Source organism: Lactuca sativa, chromosome 3, assembly GCF_002870075.4.
Source record: "Lactuca sativa cultivar Salinas chromosome 3, Lsat_Salinas_v11, whole genome shotgun sequence".
In the NCBI taxonomy this organism is placed as follows: Eukaryota; Viridiplantae; Streptophyta; class Magnoliopsida; order Asterales; family Asteraceae; genus Lactuca; species Lactuca sativa.
The window spans coordinates 109,629,885-109,651,032 of NC_056625.2; the positions used below are offsets into that span (position 1 = coordinate 109,629,885).

General features: G+C 32.6%; 1 protein-coding gene and 1 long non-coding RNA gene across 2 annotated transcripts; both read right to left on the reverse strand.

The window, feature by feature from the left end:
• Positions 1 to 414: 414 nt before the first annotated feature.
• LOC128133044 (uncharacterized) lies at positions 415 to 1,745 on the reverse strand. The gene is made up of 3 exons (XR_008231234.1): positions 1,080 to 1,745; positions 832 to 922; positions 415 to 724 (listed from the first exon to the last, which is right to left on the reverse strand). It is a non-coding gene; the product is annotated as an uncharacterized LOC128133044 (long non-coding RNA).
• Positions 1,746 to 19,373: 17,628 nt separating this feature from the next.
• LOC128132809 (uncharacterized) lies at positions 19,374 to 19,808 on the reverse strand. Its single transcript, XM_052769789.1, has one exon. The coding sequence runs from the start codon at positions 19,806 to 19,808 to the stop codon at positions 19,374 to 19,376; it is 435 nt and encodes a 144-aa protein (XP_052625749.1).
• Between the last annotated feature and the right edge of the window lie 1,340 nt (positions 19,809 to 21,148).

Below are 21,148 nucleotides of genomic sequence, written 5' to 3' on the forward strand. Positions count from 1 at the left end.
GATGCGGATATGAGTTGGTCAACAACGAACTCAAGTTTTTGTTTTGTTTTATTTTATTTTATATTAAGAAAAGTGATGAATATGGAGTAAATTACCTACTGCATTGACAAGATCCCATTTGTTGATATTAAAAGACGATCTTCAAATATTGGGTTCACTTGTACTGCCAAAAGTACAATAGAATTGACTCACAAGAAAGTTTTACTCTGTAATTTGAAGTACATTATAAATTTTGGCTATTTTTTTGCTTGTTTGTTTATAAATTTTGTTGATTGTAATCAATTATATTTATAAATATAATAAGTTATTAGTAATAGACAAAACTGCACAAATGGTCCCTGTGGTTTGCTCAAAATTGCCACTTTGGTCCAAAAAAGTTTGAACTAGCACCAGAGGTCCAAACTTTTCATTTTGTTGCTTGTTTGGTCCAATCAATTCTGATTTTTTTCAAAATGACGGATTTGCCCCTGTTAATATGATTTTCTTTTTTTTTTCTTAATTGTTTTTCTGATTTTCAAATTAAAAAAATAAAATTAAATCTCTTCTCTTTCTCTCTCTCTCTCTCTCTCTCTCTCTCACACACACACACACACACTCTCTCTCTCCATTACTAACTACCACCGGAAAAGATGGCATCACCGTCGCCACCACATCTCCCTCTCATTATTCGTCTTCGTCTTCCTCACCTCCGTCGAAGCTGGTTGAGCTTGATATGTCATAAAACCTGTTCGTCGGAAGGCAGCATCGGAGACATTGATTTATAAAAGGGAAATAAAGGGATTTAGGTTTACACATGAACAGGTTGAGTAAGATATGGTGCTAGTTTCTCACAATTTCTGCCATTGGAATCCATAGCAAGTACAATCCCAACTTGCTCGATAGCTTCCACCCATTCCCTCGCTGATCCATCGAGAATGGGAACCTGTAATTGCATATGAAACCTATCAATCTGACTGAAGATTTCTAAAACGTCATGATAAACACACACAAATACCACACAATCGAAAATTTGGTTATGAGTTTACAAACCCAAAAATTTGCAGAAAATGAAAGAGAAAGAAATATGTAGAAAATCTAACCTAAACGTATGCATCATGTACATCCTTTCAAGATCCAGTTTTATATTCATGATGTTTTCAAGAAAACCCCCATGTTTGCAGAAGATGCACAATCTCACCAATTAATACTCTCTCCTCCGATTAGGGCTTGAAACGATTTCGACTTCATAACTTTGGGTCGTGTTATATATGATCTGGGTTTTAACCTAACACAAAATACAGAGGAAAGAGAATGTAGAAGTGACATTTGAAAGGAGGAGCTAGAAGGTGAAGGAGAATATGAACGCGGATGAACCACAGTAGACACGAAGGAAACAGGGATGAAATCAAACATTAGCCTTCGATTGATGACCGATCGTGAAGAGGATGAAGCGACGAGAGGTGTGGTTCGACGGTGGATGGCGATTCGCGAGGGGAAGGGAAGAAGGCTTGCAGGCGGCTAATCCCGGTGCTCCTGGGTCGATTGATAGCGACGAGGGAGATCGTTGGTGGGTATAACGTGGTCGTCGACCATGGAACAGGTGAGGGAACGGGATGGGTAGGGCAGAAGGGAACGAATGCAGAGAGAGAGAGAGAGAGAGAGAGAGAGAGGGAGAGAGAGAGAGAGAGGTATTTTTTAATTTCTATAATAACATATTCAAAAAAGAAAATACGAAAGAGAGGTATTTTTTAATTTCTATAATAACATATTCAAAAAAGAAAATACAAAGGATAAATTCAGGGGCAAATCCGTCATTATAAAAAAGTTAAAACTAAACTGGACCAAAATCGCAACAAAATGAAAAGTTTGGACCTCTGGTGCTAGTCCAAACTTTTTTGGACAAAAGTGTCAATTTTCAGCTAACCACAGGGACCATTTGTGCAGTTTAGTCTTAGTAATATTATAGAGTTTTATATATTTATTTTAGCAACTGGATTATCTTATGGTTAATGTCATAATAGGGTTTTGAAAATGTTCTAAAAGCCCACTAAACTAAAAAACGCCACCAGAAAGTAACAAACTATTGTCCTTTTTTTTTTTGTTTTTTTTTGTTTGTTTTTTTTAATATCATTGCAACCGTTGGTATGGTAGAAAGAAAAAAACAGTAGTTCATGACCTTATAATGTTTTATATTTCAAGAGATTTTTTTTTTTTATTTTACAAGTTGGCTACCATAATCACTCGCATAATACACAAATAAATAAATAACGTCGTTTATATTTCTAGTGCTTGTATCCCCTGTTCCAACATCGTTTTTTTTTGTACACAAGTAATCATTGTTTCAAAAACTTCGATCAATTTGTTGGGTGCTTAGACATACCCCAATTTCTCCGCTAGAGCCACATGTTTATCACTTTATCCATTTTTTAGAAGGACGGGCAAGAAGCTACGCAACAAAACAAAAAATCGCATAATAGCTAGTTTTTGGGTTTTAAGCCACCCGACCTATTTGATAACTTAATTTTCTAGCATTGGCATTACACCAAAAAAACGATTGAGAAACAATATTGTCAAAAAGAATTATCGCCCTCGGTTGTGAAGTAGCAAATATATGAGTATTTATGAAGTTCTAAACCTACCACCACAAGCAATAGAAAACCGCTTCTAAAAAATTTTGACCCTCTCTTTGCAACCATAAGGAAGTAAACCAAACCAACTAGTCAGCGTAAGACACAAAAACCGGAGCTACCATTTCCCTCCATCTAAGAACTTAACACGTCAAATTCTTAACCATAGGACATGAGAAAAACAAGTGAGTCGTCAACTCCAAATCCACATCACAAAGCGGGCACAAAAGAGTTGGAATATCCAAACCACACTTATCAAGATTCACTCTTGTAGGAACTATAACAAGACTCAAACGCCACGCAGGAACATTGACCTTTATAGGCACCAAACTAATCCAACAACTAGGAATAGAAGAAGAAGAAGGGAGAAGATGTTCATCAATAAAATACCTTACTAAAGCCATAAAGAAATCACATGTACTCGAAAGTGCCCAAAACCATCTGTCTCAATTCTCGGATCCCCCTAGGAATTGTTTTAAGCAACGCCACGAACGAAACCTGCTCTACCCTTGTGTTTGACTATAGCTTGCTTCGCCAACTTAAGAGCGTAAACTCTAGGGAACTAGGATTTAAAAGGAGTGTCTCCTAACCAAATGGCAACACAAAACATAGTCAAACTGCCATCACCCAGATTCTTTTTACACGAAGGCAAAAGACTAACACCCTTAGAGTTCATAGTCTCGACCAATTTCATAGTATCCAACCAAGCTGAGTGTCGATTCTTAGGAATACAACACCTAATAAGACCCTTCGAACCGTAAATAGCTTTAATGACTCTAACCCTAAAAAAATTAGGGCTAGAATGAAACTGCCACACCCAATTGAAAAGAAGAGCTCTATTCAAAGCAAGGAAACTACTAACTCCCAAACCACCATCCTTTTTACTAGCCATCACTTTATTCCAGCTAATCCAAGTCAATTTCCTTTCATCTAGATCACCCCCAACAAAGAAGTTATTACGCAAGGCTTCTAAGTTTTTTAAGATACATAATGGTGCTTTAAACAAAAACATAAATTAAGTTAGCAAAGAACCTTACACTGACTTTAATAAAGTCAATTTGCCTATAAATAATAAAGTTTTCACCTTCCAATTGGAAAGTTTAGACACAATTTGTCCGCTAAATCCCACCAAGTATACAATTTGGACATATTACCACCCATAACCAAGCCGAGGTATGGAAAAGGAAGCTTCATTATCACACATCTTATCAAATCCGGCACTTCCTCAATCTCCCTTACTGGAACGCCAATACCAAAATTCTTACTTTTATGCACATTTATCTTGAGACCATAAACCAACTGAAAACAATGTAAAACCCACATAAAAGTAGCAATATTCAACTCATTCCAATCCCCAATAAATACAATGCCATCAGCATAAAAAAAGATGAGAGATATGAAAAGTTGAGTCTTCACCAATAGAGATATCAGAGAAAAGATTTCTATCTATAACACATTGGAAGGCGACATGTAAACTTTCCATTAAAAAAAGACACAAAAAAGGGGATAGGGGATCCCCTTAGTGAAGCCCTCTATAAAATTGGAACTCATCTGTAGCTGAACCATTAACTAGAACGGAACCCCAAAAAGAAGTGATGTACCCTTGGATCCATCTTCTCCACAAGCTACCAAAACCCATCCGGCATAACACATCATCCAAAAAATCCTATCTGATATAATCATAAGCTTTTTCAAAGTTACCTTTAAAAACCATAACTATTTTCTTCTTTATCTTACACCAAGAAACCGCTTCATTCATAATCAATAGACCATCTAAAATTTGTCTATCACAAATAAATGCATATTACTCCATACTCACCAATCTGTCAACAACCGACACCAAAAAATTATCCAATATATTGCAAACAATTTTTTATTGACAACATATTAGACTAATCAGCCGAGAATCTTTGACACATTTAGGATCAGACTTTAGGAATCAAAGGGATAAAAGATGAATTACACATTTTTGGAAAAAGACCCGAGCTAAAGAATTCCTTAACTACTACTATAACATCCATCACAATAAGATACCAAAATTTCCTAACGAATTCAAATGTGAATCCATCAGGGCTTGCATACTTATCCATACCATAATCCCAAAAAGTACGCTTGATTTCCACACAAGAAACTTCATACTCTAGGTTCACAGCTTCGTCTGAAGTTAAAACTTTCAGGAAATTCTACGTGACGATAGGCCGAGAGGTGAAATGGGACGAGAATTTATCTTGGAAATGCTGCAAAAATTCTAATTTTACTCTAGCAGGTGAATCTACCCACTCCCTATCTTGTAAAACGCCACAAATTGCCAAACTCCTTTTTTTATTCATAATGCCATGAAAGTTTTTAGAGTTTTCATCCCCCTCGATAGCCCACTTCAATTTAGCTCCTTGTGCGACATCGAAAGCATAAATATGATAAATATCACCTATATCGTTTAACGACATCCGAGCAACCCATCTAGAAGATCACCTTCTCCACGATCCAGCCTAGAATCCAACTCAACCAACTTATTAAGCAAAGCAAATTCTAGTAGTATTGCATTTTTCTCTAACAACTTTTTTTCCAAAATTTTAAGTTTTTTTAAAGAATCGTAACTTTTTTTTTAAAGAAACCATAATATTTGACTCTATAATCCTGTCATTCTTCCGAGAGTTTTCAACAACCTTCTGAAAACCATCAACATGAAACCAAGAATGGAATAATCTAAATGAAGAAGGGCCATAATTAGAAATCACTTCACAAAGAAGAATCAAACGATGATCAGATAAATGATGATCTAAGATAAGTCTAACCATATACGGAAACATCTCCAAAAGATCCTCTGAAAGAAGAAACCCGTCTAAATGACTCATTTTTCCAGCTAGCTTGTCCGTCCATGTATAAGAATAATCCCTAGGAGGTAAGCCATAAAACCACGTGTGATAAATAAAAGAATTAAATAAATCGACACCCTCCTATACACACCAACCATAAACCACCCCTTTAGAACACCGCTTGCACCACTACTGGCGTCGTCGAAAAATCGAGAGGCGGCAGTGATGGACCACCCAAATTTTTTGACATAACCACCTCAATTACTCCTTTCTCCCTTCCCTGCAATGGTGAAACCTTTTTCCATCCTCCCACTTTGATTGCAAACAACAGATCAAGAATAGGGAAACCCTCATCAGTGGTGGAATGGTTCTTTCTCTTTATATCTCTCACTTCCTATGTCAGGAACTTCTAGTGACCATCACTTCAGGCAGCCATATCACCCTCGTTATCATACTACGATGACCAATAATAAACCCCTCAGAAGTTAAAGTTTCAAACTAAAAAATATTATCTTTGATCTCAAAACAACCCTTAGAGAGAAGCCAATGTTAAAGCTTCAGGTATAGGTTCCTTTCCTCAAAGATCTCATGATTCAAGTATTCCTTGATCTTGTGGTGGTGGACAAGATTATGGGTTTTTTTTCATGTTCTTCGATAACAACAAGATTCAGGTAATGGGTTTTATGTACTCTAACATTCCTATGGTGCATATATGACCCTAATGCTTTGGATCTAAGTTTTCTTTAATTATACATGCAACATTGTTTTTCCAAAGCATAAAACCTAAACTTGCATGCAAGGTAAAATTTAAATCATAAAAAATAGTTAGAAGAATACCTTGTGTAGTAGTTTGCTTGTCTTTGATTTAGGAGCCTAGCACCTCCAGTGTGATGCCTCAAATGTCTTATAACAAACTAAGAACAAGAGAATGGACTTGAGAGAGAGGCTTGGGAGCTCAAAATTGGCTAGCAACTCTTTGTGTGCATGGGTAACCGATTTTAGGTGTTACAAATTTCTTATATAGTCTAGGTTTACATCCATGCAAACCCTAACCCAACATGACCCTTCATATTTCATAGGCCCTTTGGGCTAAAAGGTGTCTACCGGTAGAGACTATTGAGAACATTGAGATTATATAATTTTAAAAGATGTCTACCTTATCATATAATTCAAAATAAACAATGTTTATACCAACTTATTATAAAATTTATTATATAAGAGATAACAATAATGTCATTGATATATTTAAAAATATATATATTTGTAAAGATTTCAAATATATTATTGTATTTTGCGCAACGCGCGGGTATTCGCCTATTATACTTATAAAGAAATCATGTTTTCCTTTCACCACATTAATTTGAAATTTCCATGACTTTTCATTTTATTTATAATAATGATTATAGGTTGGTTAATAAGGTTAAATAAATATCAAACCTAAAGTGTAATATTAAATAAACTAAATTTCAATATTAAAATAATATCTTTACTTTTATTTATACAGTATGTCTTTAAATTTTAACATATTATACTTAATTTATTAAGTGTAAAATGTTGTTGTGTGTAAATAATTATCATTTTAAAGCTGAAACTTTTGAACAATTTTGATAAAATAGTTAAATTGTTAATTTAAATATAACATTATAAAATTTAGTTCAACTTAAACAACCTAAAGAATATTTTGTAAATAGTCAAAAGTGATGAGTTATATTGTCTTTCTAATAATGATTGTAAGTTGGTAAATAAGGTTAAATAAATATCAAACCTAAAGTGTAATTATAAATAAACTAAATTTCAATATTTAAATAATATCTTTACTTCTACTTATAAAGTTATATTTTTAAATTTTAACATATTATACTTAATTTATTAGAATTAATATGTTGTTGTATGTAAACCTTTATCAGTTTAAAGCTAAAACTTTTGAACAATTTGGATAAAATACTTAAATTGTAAATTTAAAATAACATTACACGGTTAACTTAAATATAAATTTCAGTTTCACTTAAAAAACCCAAAAAATATTTTGTGAATAGTTAAAAGTGATAAATTGGAGAGCTAAATGCAAAAACTAAATTGTAATATCAATTTAACTAAAATATTTCCTAAAGATATTTTGTAATCATTAAAAATTTTCAAATAAGTAGCTTAAAATAACTTACAATAACAATACTTAAAATTAACTTTATATAAACAATTATATTGTTACCTTTAAAAACAAAAAAAAATGTTTGATGTTTTAAATAATTACAATGACAGAAATTAAAACGTTAATCAAATAAATTTAAAAAAAATTAATTAAAAATAACGCCAACTATAAAAACATTAAATCATATATAATTTTTTTTTCATTTATGTGTAATCCGCAGGTAGAGGTCATTCAAACGATTGAGATTATGTTGTTTTAATAGATGTATATATTATCATATAATTAAAAATAATCAATATATTATATCAACTTAGTATACAACAACGTTACTGTTATATTTAAGAAAACATATATTTCTAAAGATTTCAACTGCATAGGTATTTATGTGCAACGCGCAGGCATTCACCTAGTATACTTATAAATGAAACATTTTTCCTTTCACCACATTCATTTGAAACTCTAATAATTTTCAATTTCTCTCTAATAATGATTATAAGTTGTTAATAAGGTTAAACAAATATAAAATCTAAAGTATAATCATATATAAACTAAATTTCAATATTAAAATAATATCTTTTACTTTTACTTATAAAGTTATGTCTTTAACTTTTAGCATATTATGGTTTATTTATTACTTTATAATGCTATTGCATGTAAACCATTATAATTTTAAAGCTACAATTTTTGAACATTTTTAATAAATTACTTAAATTGTTAGTTATAAATTTTAATTCAACCTAAACAACCAAAATAATATTTTATAAATAGTTAAAGGTGATAAATTGTAATGTGTTTCTATTAATGATTATAAATTGGTTAATAAGGTTAAATAAATATCAAACATAAAGTGTAATCATAAATAAACTAAATTTCAATATTAAAATATTATCTTTAATTCTACTTATAGAGTGATCTCTTTAACTTTTAACATATTATATTTAAGTTAATAGATTTAATATGTTGTATGCAAACCATTATCAGTTTAAAGCTACAACTTTGGAACAGTTTGTATAAAATACTTAAATTGTTATTTTAAATATAACATTACATGGTCAAATTAAATATAAATTTCAGTTTCATTTAAAAAACCCAAAGAATATTTTGTGAATAGTTAAAAGTGATAAATTGTAGTGTTAAATGCAAAAACTAAATTGTAATATCAATTGAACTAAAATATTTCCTAAAGATATTTTTATAATCATTAAAACTTTTCAAATAAATAGTTTATAATAACAATAGCTAAAAACAACACTATATATATGTAACGTCCCAATTTTCAAGACTAAAATTTCTTTTATAAAACAATACTTAAAACATATTTGTCAATCCATAACAAAATTAGAGTAATAAATTCCAAAACATATGTTCATTATCAGAGTAAAACATCCCAGGCTAACTAATCTATGGTGTGTGCCATGCGATCACCCCGAGCTCTTCCCTCCGCTACCAGAAGTACTTGAAACCAAAACTGAAAACTGTAAGCACAAAGCTTAGTGAGTTCCCCAACCTACCACATACCCTGCACAAACACATACAACATATACTAAGCCACACCCGCTACTATGGGCATCGCTCGCTACAACGGCCTCGCCGCTCCAGGCCCCGCCTGCTTCGAGCCCCGCTCGGATACAGATCTGTTTCGCTTAGGCCTCGCCTACCACTGTGCCTCGCCCGCTAACATATACTAACACATAAGCATATCACAACACATAAGCTAAACATATACTAATGGATCCTGTCCTAAGGCCTCGACTATCTTGGGTCTCGCCCTCGTCCTACTACTGATGAGTCATGGAAACCCGTCCACGCTCCTACTGATAGTGAGATACGGGCCCAGCCCACACTCACTCTTTCCTTATCTTGGGCCTCACCCTTGTTCTCCTGCTAATGGGATGTGGAACACCGTCCACACTCTGCTATTGGTGAGATACGGGACCTCGCCCACACTTACCTCCCTACCAGGCACATACAAGTACCACACAGACAACAAGTATACTCTATCATGCAACCATTCCTTAGGCACCCGCCCGCTATCGATGGACCTTGGTCCTAATTATCATATTGGCATACCGTGCCTAGGGCTAACCCTTGGGTCTTCCTACTCATATCTACCTGGGCCGGCATTGTGGCCGTAGACCCATTCACACAAAGGGAAACTCACCTTGTACTGCTGAACTTGCTAGTAACCCCTCTGGATGCTGACCGACAATTCCCTGAACCATTGCTCCACTAGCTCCCCGAGCTACCAATATCAAAACATATATCACTTAGCTTAACTGTTCTCCAAAAGTCAACTAAGTCAACTCTGGTCAAAGTCAACCTTCCAGGTCAACCCTACTCGCCGAGTCTGCCTACTGACTCGCTGAGTTCATTATCTTAGAATCCTTCCATTCGCGACTCGACTTGCCGAGTCAGCCCCTGACTCGTCGAGCCTACCGATTTCCGAGTCCTGACCTGTCCAACTCACTGAGTCCCCACTCAACTCACTGATTTGGGTCTTAACTTGAAGGGTTTGGGGTTTTGCGACTTGACTTGCCGAGTCCAAAAACAGACTCGTTGAGTCCAAGACAATCTTCAACAGACTCGCCGAGTTGTTCATCCAACTCATCGAGTTCCTCCTAATCTTCATACTGCTCGCCGAGTCCACTCGAAGGACTCGTCGAGTCTATTCAGTCCTTTGTACATTTAAAGGCTTTTTGAGTCATGTAGAGACTCCAAACTGTAGATCCACTCCTCCAAAGCCTATCCCTCACGTAAAGGTGCAAACTTTACGTGTAGCTAAGGAGATCTACGCCCAAAACACTCCAAACTCGGGTTTAAGACAACCATGCTTCACCTACACCCCCAAGACTGATACTTTATGACTCTCTAGGTCAGAAGACACTTAGATCTGAAGTAGAAACTTTAGATTTGAGCTCTAACTCGAAATGGTTCAAGGACATGGCATAAAAGCCCAAAATCTCATAACAAAGGGAAAACTATATGCAAAAGAGTGAAGGTAACGACTTCTTACCTCCAAATGCTTTGAAAAGTCACACCAACTCTGGATCCAAGGCTTCCTCTTGCACCACTATGAACTTACTTCTCTTCCAAGCTTCAAATCACAACACCAAGGCTAGATCTTTGCTAAAAAACGGCTATAGTGGCTAGGGTTCGGTATTCTGGATGAGAGAAGCTGTAAGGAACCCTAAGGGAGAGAATGAGATGCTTAAATAGCACATAAAGTCCCGGATTTAGGGTTTCCCTCTTCAGAACGGACTCGCCGAGTCCTCTTTGCTGACTCGCCGAGGTGGCTACTTAATCGATCCCCCGAATCCCGCTCCGACTCGCCGAGTTCCTCCCTGGAATCGACGAGTTCACCCTTTGACTTAGGGTTTTCCTTTCATTTCTTGGTCTTTTTGATTATGGGTGTTACAATATATAATTATACAATATATAATTATATTGTTACTTTTAAAAACAAAAAACAATGTTTGATTTTTAAATAATTATAATGATAGAAATTAAAACGTTAAGCTAATAAATTTTAAAAAATTAATTAACAATAACATCAACTATAAATAACATTAAACCATATATTATTTTTTATTTTCATTCATGAGTAACCCGCAGGTAGAGGTCATTTAAATGATTGAGATTATCCACTTTTAGTAGATGTATATATTATCATATAATTCAAAATAATCAATATATTCTATCAACTTAGTATACGAATTATTATATCAAATTTAACAACAACGTTATTATTATATTTAAGAAAACATATATTTGTAAAGATTTCAACTATATAGATGTTTCTACGCAACGCGCGGGCATTCGCCTAATCTATATATATATATATATATATATATATATATATATATATATATATATATATATATATATATATATATATATATATATATATATATATATATATCATACATACTTATAAAGCTATCATTTTTCCTTGAACCTCATGCATTTGAAACCCCCATAAAAATTTGCAATCTCATACATTTGAAACCTCATATTTTAATGAATACCACTCAAAAGTCTCTCAATAATGATTAACAATTCAAAGGTTTTATAACTTATATAATATATTTAATAAACAATTAATGGATACTCTACTATAAAAAGGTCAATCTTTTTCAGTAGACACACAAATACAAATCACATACAAATTTCACAAAGAAAACAAGTTTAAAGTTTTTTGTGTTGGTTTGAGGGATTTGAACAATTTTCAAGCCATGTTATTATGTTGAAGTTTTTAATTTGTAAGTTTGTTATATACTAATTTTTTTTTTTTTTTTTTTTTGTGTTTTCTTGATTTAAGTATTCTTTTAAGAATAACAATGTATGTTGTGGTTGAAATTTTAATGTATATTAGATAAGATTCATGTTATCGATCATATGTTATGGAAGTTGATATATATAATATTTAATTAACTCTTGTATACATGTTTGTATGTTCATGTTGCTTCAAAACAATAATTAATTAAAAATCATAGATATGTCATATTATCCATGGAAGCCTTTTTTAAAATGCAAATTGTCTATCTTATCACTTTATATTTTAGTATATGTTTAAGATTTTAATTATAATAATAAGTTCTTTTTAAAAGTTTCTTTCACGTATTAATAATAACAAGTGGTTTTAAAATTAATAAGCAATAATTATAAATAATAAAATCAAATTACATGGATATGTCATATTATCCATGCAAGTCTTTTTTAAAATGCAAATTGTCTATCTTATCACTTTATTATTTAGTGTATGTTTCACATTTTAATAATAATATTAAGTGTTTCTTTAAAGTCTTCTTTAACTTATTATTAATAATAACTTGTTTAAAATTAATGAATAACAATTTTCAATGATAATAACATCAAATTATAAATTACATTTAGCTATAAATAAATTGTATTTTAAATGAACATCATTATTGAAATTAGAAAATGATCGCATAAGTAAAAATATAATTAATCAATAATAATAATTGTTAAAAATAATACTAAATAGATAATTATATTTAATTCTATTAATGAGAAATGTAGGTTGATGTCAATGAATATTATTGTTCAAAATAATTGAGATTATATATATATATATATATATATATATATATATATATATATATATATATATATATATATATATATATATATATATATATTGTAAAAATATTATCTCAAAGTTAATGTCAATAAAATAACCATTTTAAACATATATTTTTCAATATTTTAACAATATATTTTTACTCTTCGCTGCGCAACGCGCGGAAATTCGTCTAGTATCTTATAAAGCTAGCATTTTTCCTTGAACCTCATGTATTTGAAACTCCTATCCATTTTTCCTTTCACCACATTCGTTTTAAACTCCCATGACTTGTCAATTTCTTTCCAATAATAATTATAAGTTGGTTAATAAGGTTAAATAAATATCAAACCTAAAGTGTAATCATATATAAACTAAATGTCAATATTAAAATAATATATTTACTTCTACTTATAAAGTTATGTTTTTAACTTTTAACATATTATACTTAATTTATTAGTTTTAATATATTGTTGGATGTAAACGATTATCATTTTAAAGATACAATTTTGGAACAATTTATATAAAATAGTTAAATTATTAATTTAAATATAAAATTACAGGGTCAACTTAAATATAAATTTTAGTTTACCTTAAACAACCCAAAAAATATCTTATAAATAGTTAAAAGTGATAAATTGTTGTGTCTTTCTAATAATGATTATAAGTTGGTTAATAAGGTTAAATAAATATCAAACCTAAAGTATAATCATAAATAAACTAAATTTCAATTTTAAAATAACTTACAATAACAATAGTTAAAAATAACTATATATAAATGATTATATTGTTACCTTTAAAATCATAAAATAATGTTTGATATTTTAAATTAAACAGTATATTATATTTAATTTTATTCATGTGTAACCCGCGGGTAGAAGTCACCGAAACGATTGAGATAATGCAGTTATAATAGATGTATATATTATCGTATAATTCAAAATAATCAATATATTAGATCAACTTAGTATACAAATTATTATATCAAATTTAACAACAACATTATTGTTATATTTTAAAAAAACATATATTTGTAAAGACTTCAACTATATAGGTGTTTCTGTGCAACGCACGGACATTCGCCTAATATACTTATAAAAGAAACATTTTTACTTGCACCACGTGCATTTGAACCTCTATGACTTTTCAATTTCATTTTAATAATTGTTATAAATTGGTTAATAATGTTAAATTAATGCAAAAACTGAATTGTAATCATAAATGAACTAACTACAATATTAAAATATCATATTTACTTCTATTTATAAAATTATAAGTTTAACTTTTTAACATACTATAGTTAATTTATTAGTTTAAATATGTTATCGTATGTGAAAAATTGTCATTTTAAAGTCATAACTTTCGTATAATTTATGACTTTATACAAATTAGTTAAATTATTAATTTGAATATAATGTTAAGCGGTTAACTTAAATCAAAATTTCAATTAAACTTGAAAAAAAACGAGAGTCAATTTTATAAATAGCTAAAGGATATAAATTATAGTGTTAAACCTAAACTGTAATCCAAAATTAACAAACAAACCATGAAACTATTTTTTATAATCATTAAGAATTTTCAAATAAATAACATAAAAATAACTTACAATAAAAATAGTTATAAATAATATTATATAAAAAATTATAATATTATTTTTAAAGAAAACAATGTTTGTTGTTTTAAATAATTACAATCAAAGAAACTAACAATATTAAACAAGTAATTTTTAAAAAGGTTAAATTTCCGAAACCAAATTAAAATAATTAAGAGTTTCCAAATATGTTATTTTAAATAATTTACATCAACAATAGTAAAAAGTAACATTATATATAAAATTTATATTGTTACCTTTAAAAATAAAAACAATGTTTGATGTTTTAAATAATTACAATGATAGAAATTAAAATCTTAAACAAATAAACTTTTTAAAATTAATTAATTACAATAACTCTGAATATCTTTAAACCATATATTATATTTGATTTTATTAATGATTAACCCATCGATAGAGGCAAATGAGACAACTAGGATTATAGAATTTTAAAAGATGTAATTATATTATCATATAATTAAACAAACAATATTTATACCAGTTTATTATATGATTTATGATATAAAATCCAACACCAATGTCACTGATATATATTTAAAAAACTTATATTTGTAAAGATTTCAAATATATTGTTGTATTCTGCGGAACGCGTGTGTATTTGCCTAGTATACTTATAAAAGAGGCACTTTCATTTGCACCACTTGCATTTAGAACCCCATGACTTTTCAATTTTCTTTATAACAATTATTATAAATTGAGTAATAATGTTAAATTAATGTATAAACTAAATTTTAATCATAAGTTAACAAAACTACAATATTGAAATATCATATTTTACTTATATTTATAAGATTTAGACTTCAACGTTTTAATATATTATAGTTAACTTATTAGTTTAAATATGTTATCGTATGTAAACAACTTTCATTTTAAAGTCACGACTTCTGTATAATTTATGATATTATGCAAAATAATTAAATTATTAATTTCAATATAATGTTAAACGGTTAACTTAAATCAAAATTTCAGTTAAAATTGAAAAATAATCAAGGGACTACTTTATAAATAGTAAAAAGTTATAAATTATAATGTTAAACCTAAATTGTAATTCTAAATTAAAAAAAAAGAAGATGAAAGTATTTTTTATAATCATTAACAATTTTCAAATAAATAACTTAAAAATAACTTATATTAAGAATAGTTAAAAGTAATATTATATAAAAATTATATTGTTATCTTTAAAAAACAATAGTAACGTTTGTTATTTTAAATAATTACAATCAAAGAAAACTGACAATATTCATTAAATAAATTTTAAAAAAGTTAAATTAAAAACCAAATTAAAATAATTAAGAGTTTCCAAATACCTTATTTTAAATAACTTACAACAAAAGCAGCTAAAATTAACATTTTATACAAAAATTATATTGTTACTTTTAAAAATAAAATACAATATTTGATGTTTTAAAAAATTTCAATGATATAAATTAAAATCTAAATCAAATAAACTTTTTAAAATTGATTAATCGTAACTATAACTATAAAAATCATTAATCTATATATTATATTTAATTTTATTCATAAGTAATCTACAGGTAAAAGCCATTGAGACATCTGAGATTATAGAATTTTAAAAAATATGAATGTTATCATATAATTCAAAACAAACAATAGTTATATCAACGTACTTTAAGATTTATTACATACGAATTAACTACAACGTTATTTATATATTTAAAAAACAAACATTTACAAAAATTTTAAATATATTTTTGTTTTTGCGTAACATACGTACACATAACTTGATGCGCATGTAATGTTTGTGAAAATTTTCTTATAAACAGTTTTCTGATTTTCTAGTAATTATTAAATTTTAATGTATTTTTAAGTAGAATAAGTGAAATATAAAATAAGAATCTTTTCATCGTTTGGATTTGAATTTCACAAAAATAATATTGTTTTAGAATTAGGTCAACCACGTCAACACGTTAGTTAACTGCCCCTTATTCTGTTATCCCTGTCTATTTGACCTTCCCACTAATGTTTTAACTTTTATAAATGCGTTCTTATTATTTATTTATTTCATTGTCGAAAGTGTATTCGCTTGTATCCAAATATTTTGTACCAAACTATTTTCTTCATGCTATATATATATATATATATATATATATATATATATATATATATATATATATATATATATATATATATATAGGATGAGATAGGGTGAGGTATATAGGATGAGGTTCAATAGAGAACCATAATGAACCAATCTTTTTTCAATTTTTAAAACTTATTTTTTATCAAAAAAAAAAAAAAAAAAAAAAAAAAAAAAAACTAAAAGTACAGAAATTCATAATTTTTTATCCTTTTTCCAATGATATAAAATTCGATTTTTTTTACGTCAAATTCACAAAGTGAATCTTCGAAAATTCACAACGTGAGGTGAATCCGGATTCACACGGTGAATCCGAAAAATATTTTTCACATTCATAATGTTAATATATGAATTTAGATATTTTTAGATTTTTTTTTCAATAAAGAATAAGCTCTAGAAATTAAAAAAAAAGATTTGGTTCCTTGAATAACTCATATTTATGGTTCTCTATTGAACTTTTCCATATATATATATATATATATATATATATATATATATATATATATATATATATATATATATATATATATATATATATATATATATATATATATATATATATATATATGAACCATTTATTATTTACTCCTAGAAAAGATTCAAAATTTATAAATCTAAAAAACGTTAAGAAAGAAACTAAAACTGAAAACCGTAAGCACGAAGCTTAGTGAGTTCTCCATATATACACATAATCACATATAATGGGCCCCTGCCCCTTCATCGGGCCTCGCTCGGCATCAGGCTCAGCCTAGCATCAAGCCCCGCTCGGTATATATATTTGTCTATCCCAGGCTTCGCCTGTCACTGGGCTTCACCCGCTATACATATACAATCAAAATGACATAATTATGCTAGCACATAGAGACAACATACGCAGTACTAAAAGTTCCAGTCATAAGGCCTCGTCTATCATGAGCCCACCCATACTCTGTTAATGATGAGATATGGAACCCCGTCCACACTCAACTAGTGGTGAGATACGGGACCCCACCCACACTCACTTTCCTACCCAGGCACATACAAGTATCACACAGACAGCAAGTATAACTAAACATACACACATTCATTGGGCACCGCCGAACATTAAATTGTAGTCCGGAACATACATATCCCAAAAAATGATATGAGGAACACAACCGATGATTCTACGTGTAAAACAATCTTCTCAAGACAACCGAAAACCAAGCCGAACTTCCATCCGAAAGAAAGCGAACTTCGAGCTTCCGCAAACCACTTCTACCTCCCTAGAGTATGAATCCCATGTTGGTTTGTCTACCTAGCAGATTGCCCACGCATAACCATCTTCAGGACAATTATACTTGACAAAAGGATTAGATAATCCTCCGAGTAGAAGATTAATCCCTGCAACGGTTAGACTCAGAGAAGAGCTGCGCAACATGTCAAATTAATTACTCTGAGATTCTTTAATCCAACTGTAAGTGACTTAGCACCTTCGATCATCAGGCTACTCCACACACAAGAATCCTCTCATCACTACTTTTTCCCGAACATCCTGCTGCCCCGTATCCACTGTTCGAATGAGCCGAGACCTCCCATGTCCCAATTTATCTGTCACCATCTGGAATATCGGATTCCCACCCGGTTGTTGAGACAATGAACACCCTCTTAGTTGCTCCCCGTGACTTCCGAAGAAAACTATGGCTATCAAAACTGCCTTGTCCACATTGCCACTCCTGGTTTCATAAATGCTGGAATCTTCGATCCCATACCTTGACCCAACGGTCTCTGCCAGGTCTCACCTGTATTGCTATAAGAATACGGGCCTCGCCCACGGGTACCACCCAAACCATATCATGGAGCGGCCTTGCCCACATGTCCCACCTATCTAGGGCTATATAGGCCCAGCCCCACCTCGAGCTCCATCGACCTATCCCTTCCTGATTCCAATCCTGTTGTGGCCTTTCCACGATCCTACTAATTGAGCCACCCTGGCCTAACTTATCTGAATGAATCTGTGAATGCTACGTCTCATTCCGCAGTCTAACAACACTCTCCCACACTATCTGACCGCATGAAGAATGCTACGGCTGCCCTGCAATCGTACAACACTTACATGCTATCTGGCTGCTGGTGAATGCTACAGATATCCCACAGTCTTACAATACTTTTCATGATATCTGGCTGCTGGTGAATGCTACAGCTATCCCTCAGTCTTACAACACTTCCCACGCTAAATCAACCGCTGACCATCGTCTTACCGTGGATTACCAATCCGAATACATCCAAAGTCGAGCACACACATGGGCTAACTTCCCTAAACTGGACTCATGTCCTAACTGGAACCTCAACCTGGTTCCCCCAACACCAGTTATCAACAACAAGAAGATGCAAACACAACGTTGGGAAGTTTCCCAAACTCCTAACTCACACACTCCTCAATCCAAACAGCCACTGGGGCCGCCCTCCTCTCCGGCGGGAATGCGAAGCTCATCCTATTTCCGCACCTACTTCGGATCCTAAATACCTGAACAGTTCTCCCACACTTTGATTCAACTAAAGTCTTACAATACACAAGATTGGAAGGATTCTCAATCCTTCTTACCATCCAATGATCAATCCATTGGCAACCAACAATTATCACTGTTAGCGTTCCAAAACTAACCAATACCAAAACAATACAACTATTGAAGACTAACGGAACACTTCCCGAGTTCCAATCACACTTGTTACAGCTACCGCAACCTGGGAACCCTCTATATAAAGAGACGACCTCACATTACTACTCTAAGATTCATGGTATGCAGATGGCATATAGCCCATACATAAGCAGAAAATATAACTCCAAGATACACTTACTCATACCGATGCAAGACATTAGCAATAAAATCATAAATAAGAACGGATAGGAAAGCAAAAGATACACACCTGCAACATTAGAAGTTGCTCGTGCCTCCTCTATAGTCAATTGGAAAGCCCTGCTCCTTGCCACAGGCGCCCCTACCCGGCCCTGATGACCGTCGATGATCCTCAGTACCGCAGGGGCAGGCTCCATCACCTGTCCAACTGGATGCAATGAAAGCAGATCATGTCTGATCCTTGTGTGGTGGTAGTAGTACAATCCCTGCTATAATGACCGATACTGCCGCACTTGAAGCAGCCAAAATCACCACCGCTACCACTCCTACGTGCACCCTCGTGTGTCCTGCCGCAATTGCCATAGCGACTACGGTCATGATGGCCCCTCAATCTAGAATCTGATACCTTGGGCCTCTTGCCTGATCCCGCGAATGTCTGAACCTCATCTGGCTTCCTCTTCCTCTCCGTATCTAAGTCGATCTCCCTCTTCTTGGCTTGAGCGATCATATTCTCCAGCATCTTGCAGCTGGACCGGCTCACAAACTTCCTGATGTCGCTCCTCAGCATCTCGTGGTACCGAGACTTCTTCATCTCCTCGTCCACCACATACTTAGGAACAAGAAGGGCCATCTCCCTGAAGTTGGCGGTGATCTCAGTCACCGTCTCAGTCGTCTGCTGGAGATCCTGGAACTCCCGTGCTAGCTGCTGCACCTCAATCACTAGTGCAAACTCAGCCCTGAATGTGGGCGAGAAGTCACTCCATGTCATTGCATCAATAGCGGAATCATCTCCAATAGCATGCCCAATCTCCTCCCACCAATCATTTACCGTGTCCTTCAGGAGACAGGAGGCGAGTCGGAGTTTGTCCCCCTCGGGACACCGGCTAGTACGAAAAGCGTTGGCGACATCTACCAACGAACGGCTCCTAGCAATGGGGTCCTTAGCTCCATGATAGCCTGGAGCTCCCCAAGATCTTAACTCTCGGAACGCACTCAACCTCTCATCAGGAATCTCCAAGATACCCTCCTTGACCGTACCGAAGATCACAGGACTCTGGTCAATGATACTGCGCCTAATCTCATCTAAAATAAACTATCTCATCTGATCATCAAGCTGTCCAGCTCCAGAGCCCGAGCATGATCCCTCGCCGACACCAGAACTGCCAACTGGTCTAGTACGTAGCATCACCATGCTGCAACATATCATAACAACCATCAGAATACTCATCACTATTGAGGGGTCACACATGCACTACAAGTCCTTTGGTTTTATCTCATCCCTCCTTGACTCGAGTACAGATCCTCTACTTTCACATCTAGCCGTACTTTCCTCAAGAATTGCCTTGAATCCACCAATTCCTTTTCACTACTACTGCTCCCAACACTAATCTCATCCTAGGCTTACCCTAGGGTAATCTCCGACTCACTCTCCGCCATTAGCTGCATAAGAAATCCCTGCTATCTCTCCCTAAAAAGGCGAACACTATTACATATTACTAAGATTAGATAATTCTTCGAATGAGAGGTCGTACCCTACAATGGTTGGACTCAGACAAGAGGTGCGAAATAGGGCTAGACCTAGCCTTCTGAAATTATTTAGTCCGAGTAATATGTAACTTAGCGTATTCGTTTACTAGTTAATTAAAGATAACTAGGACTCCTAAAGCACAAAGCAAGCAACATTCAAGCGTTGAGTAACCAAAACCAAGCATATCCTAATCAGGCCATCATATCACTGACTAATCAGTACTACATAAGCTCATACGGTAGGCATACAAGGCATCATTCCTAGATCCTTAGCCCTAATCTAGCATTCAGTTCACATATTCACAATTCATATCATAACATAAACATTTATGGGTGTGACAACCCGAAGTTTGGTCCATCGCCGTAACCCGTTTCCGTCCATAAAATTCATCTTTTTCGAATTGTTTCCGTTTAAGCTTTTAAATTAAGTCATTATTTTTTAGA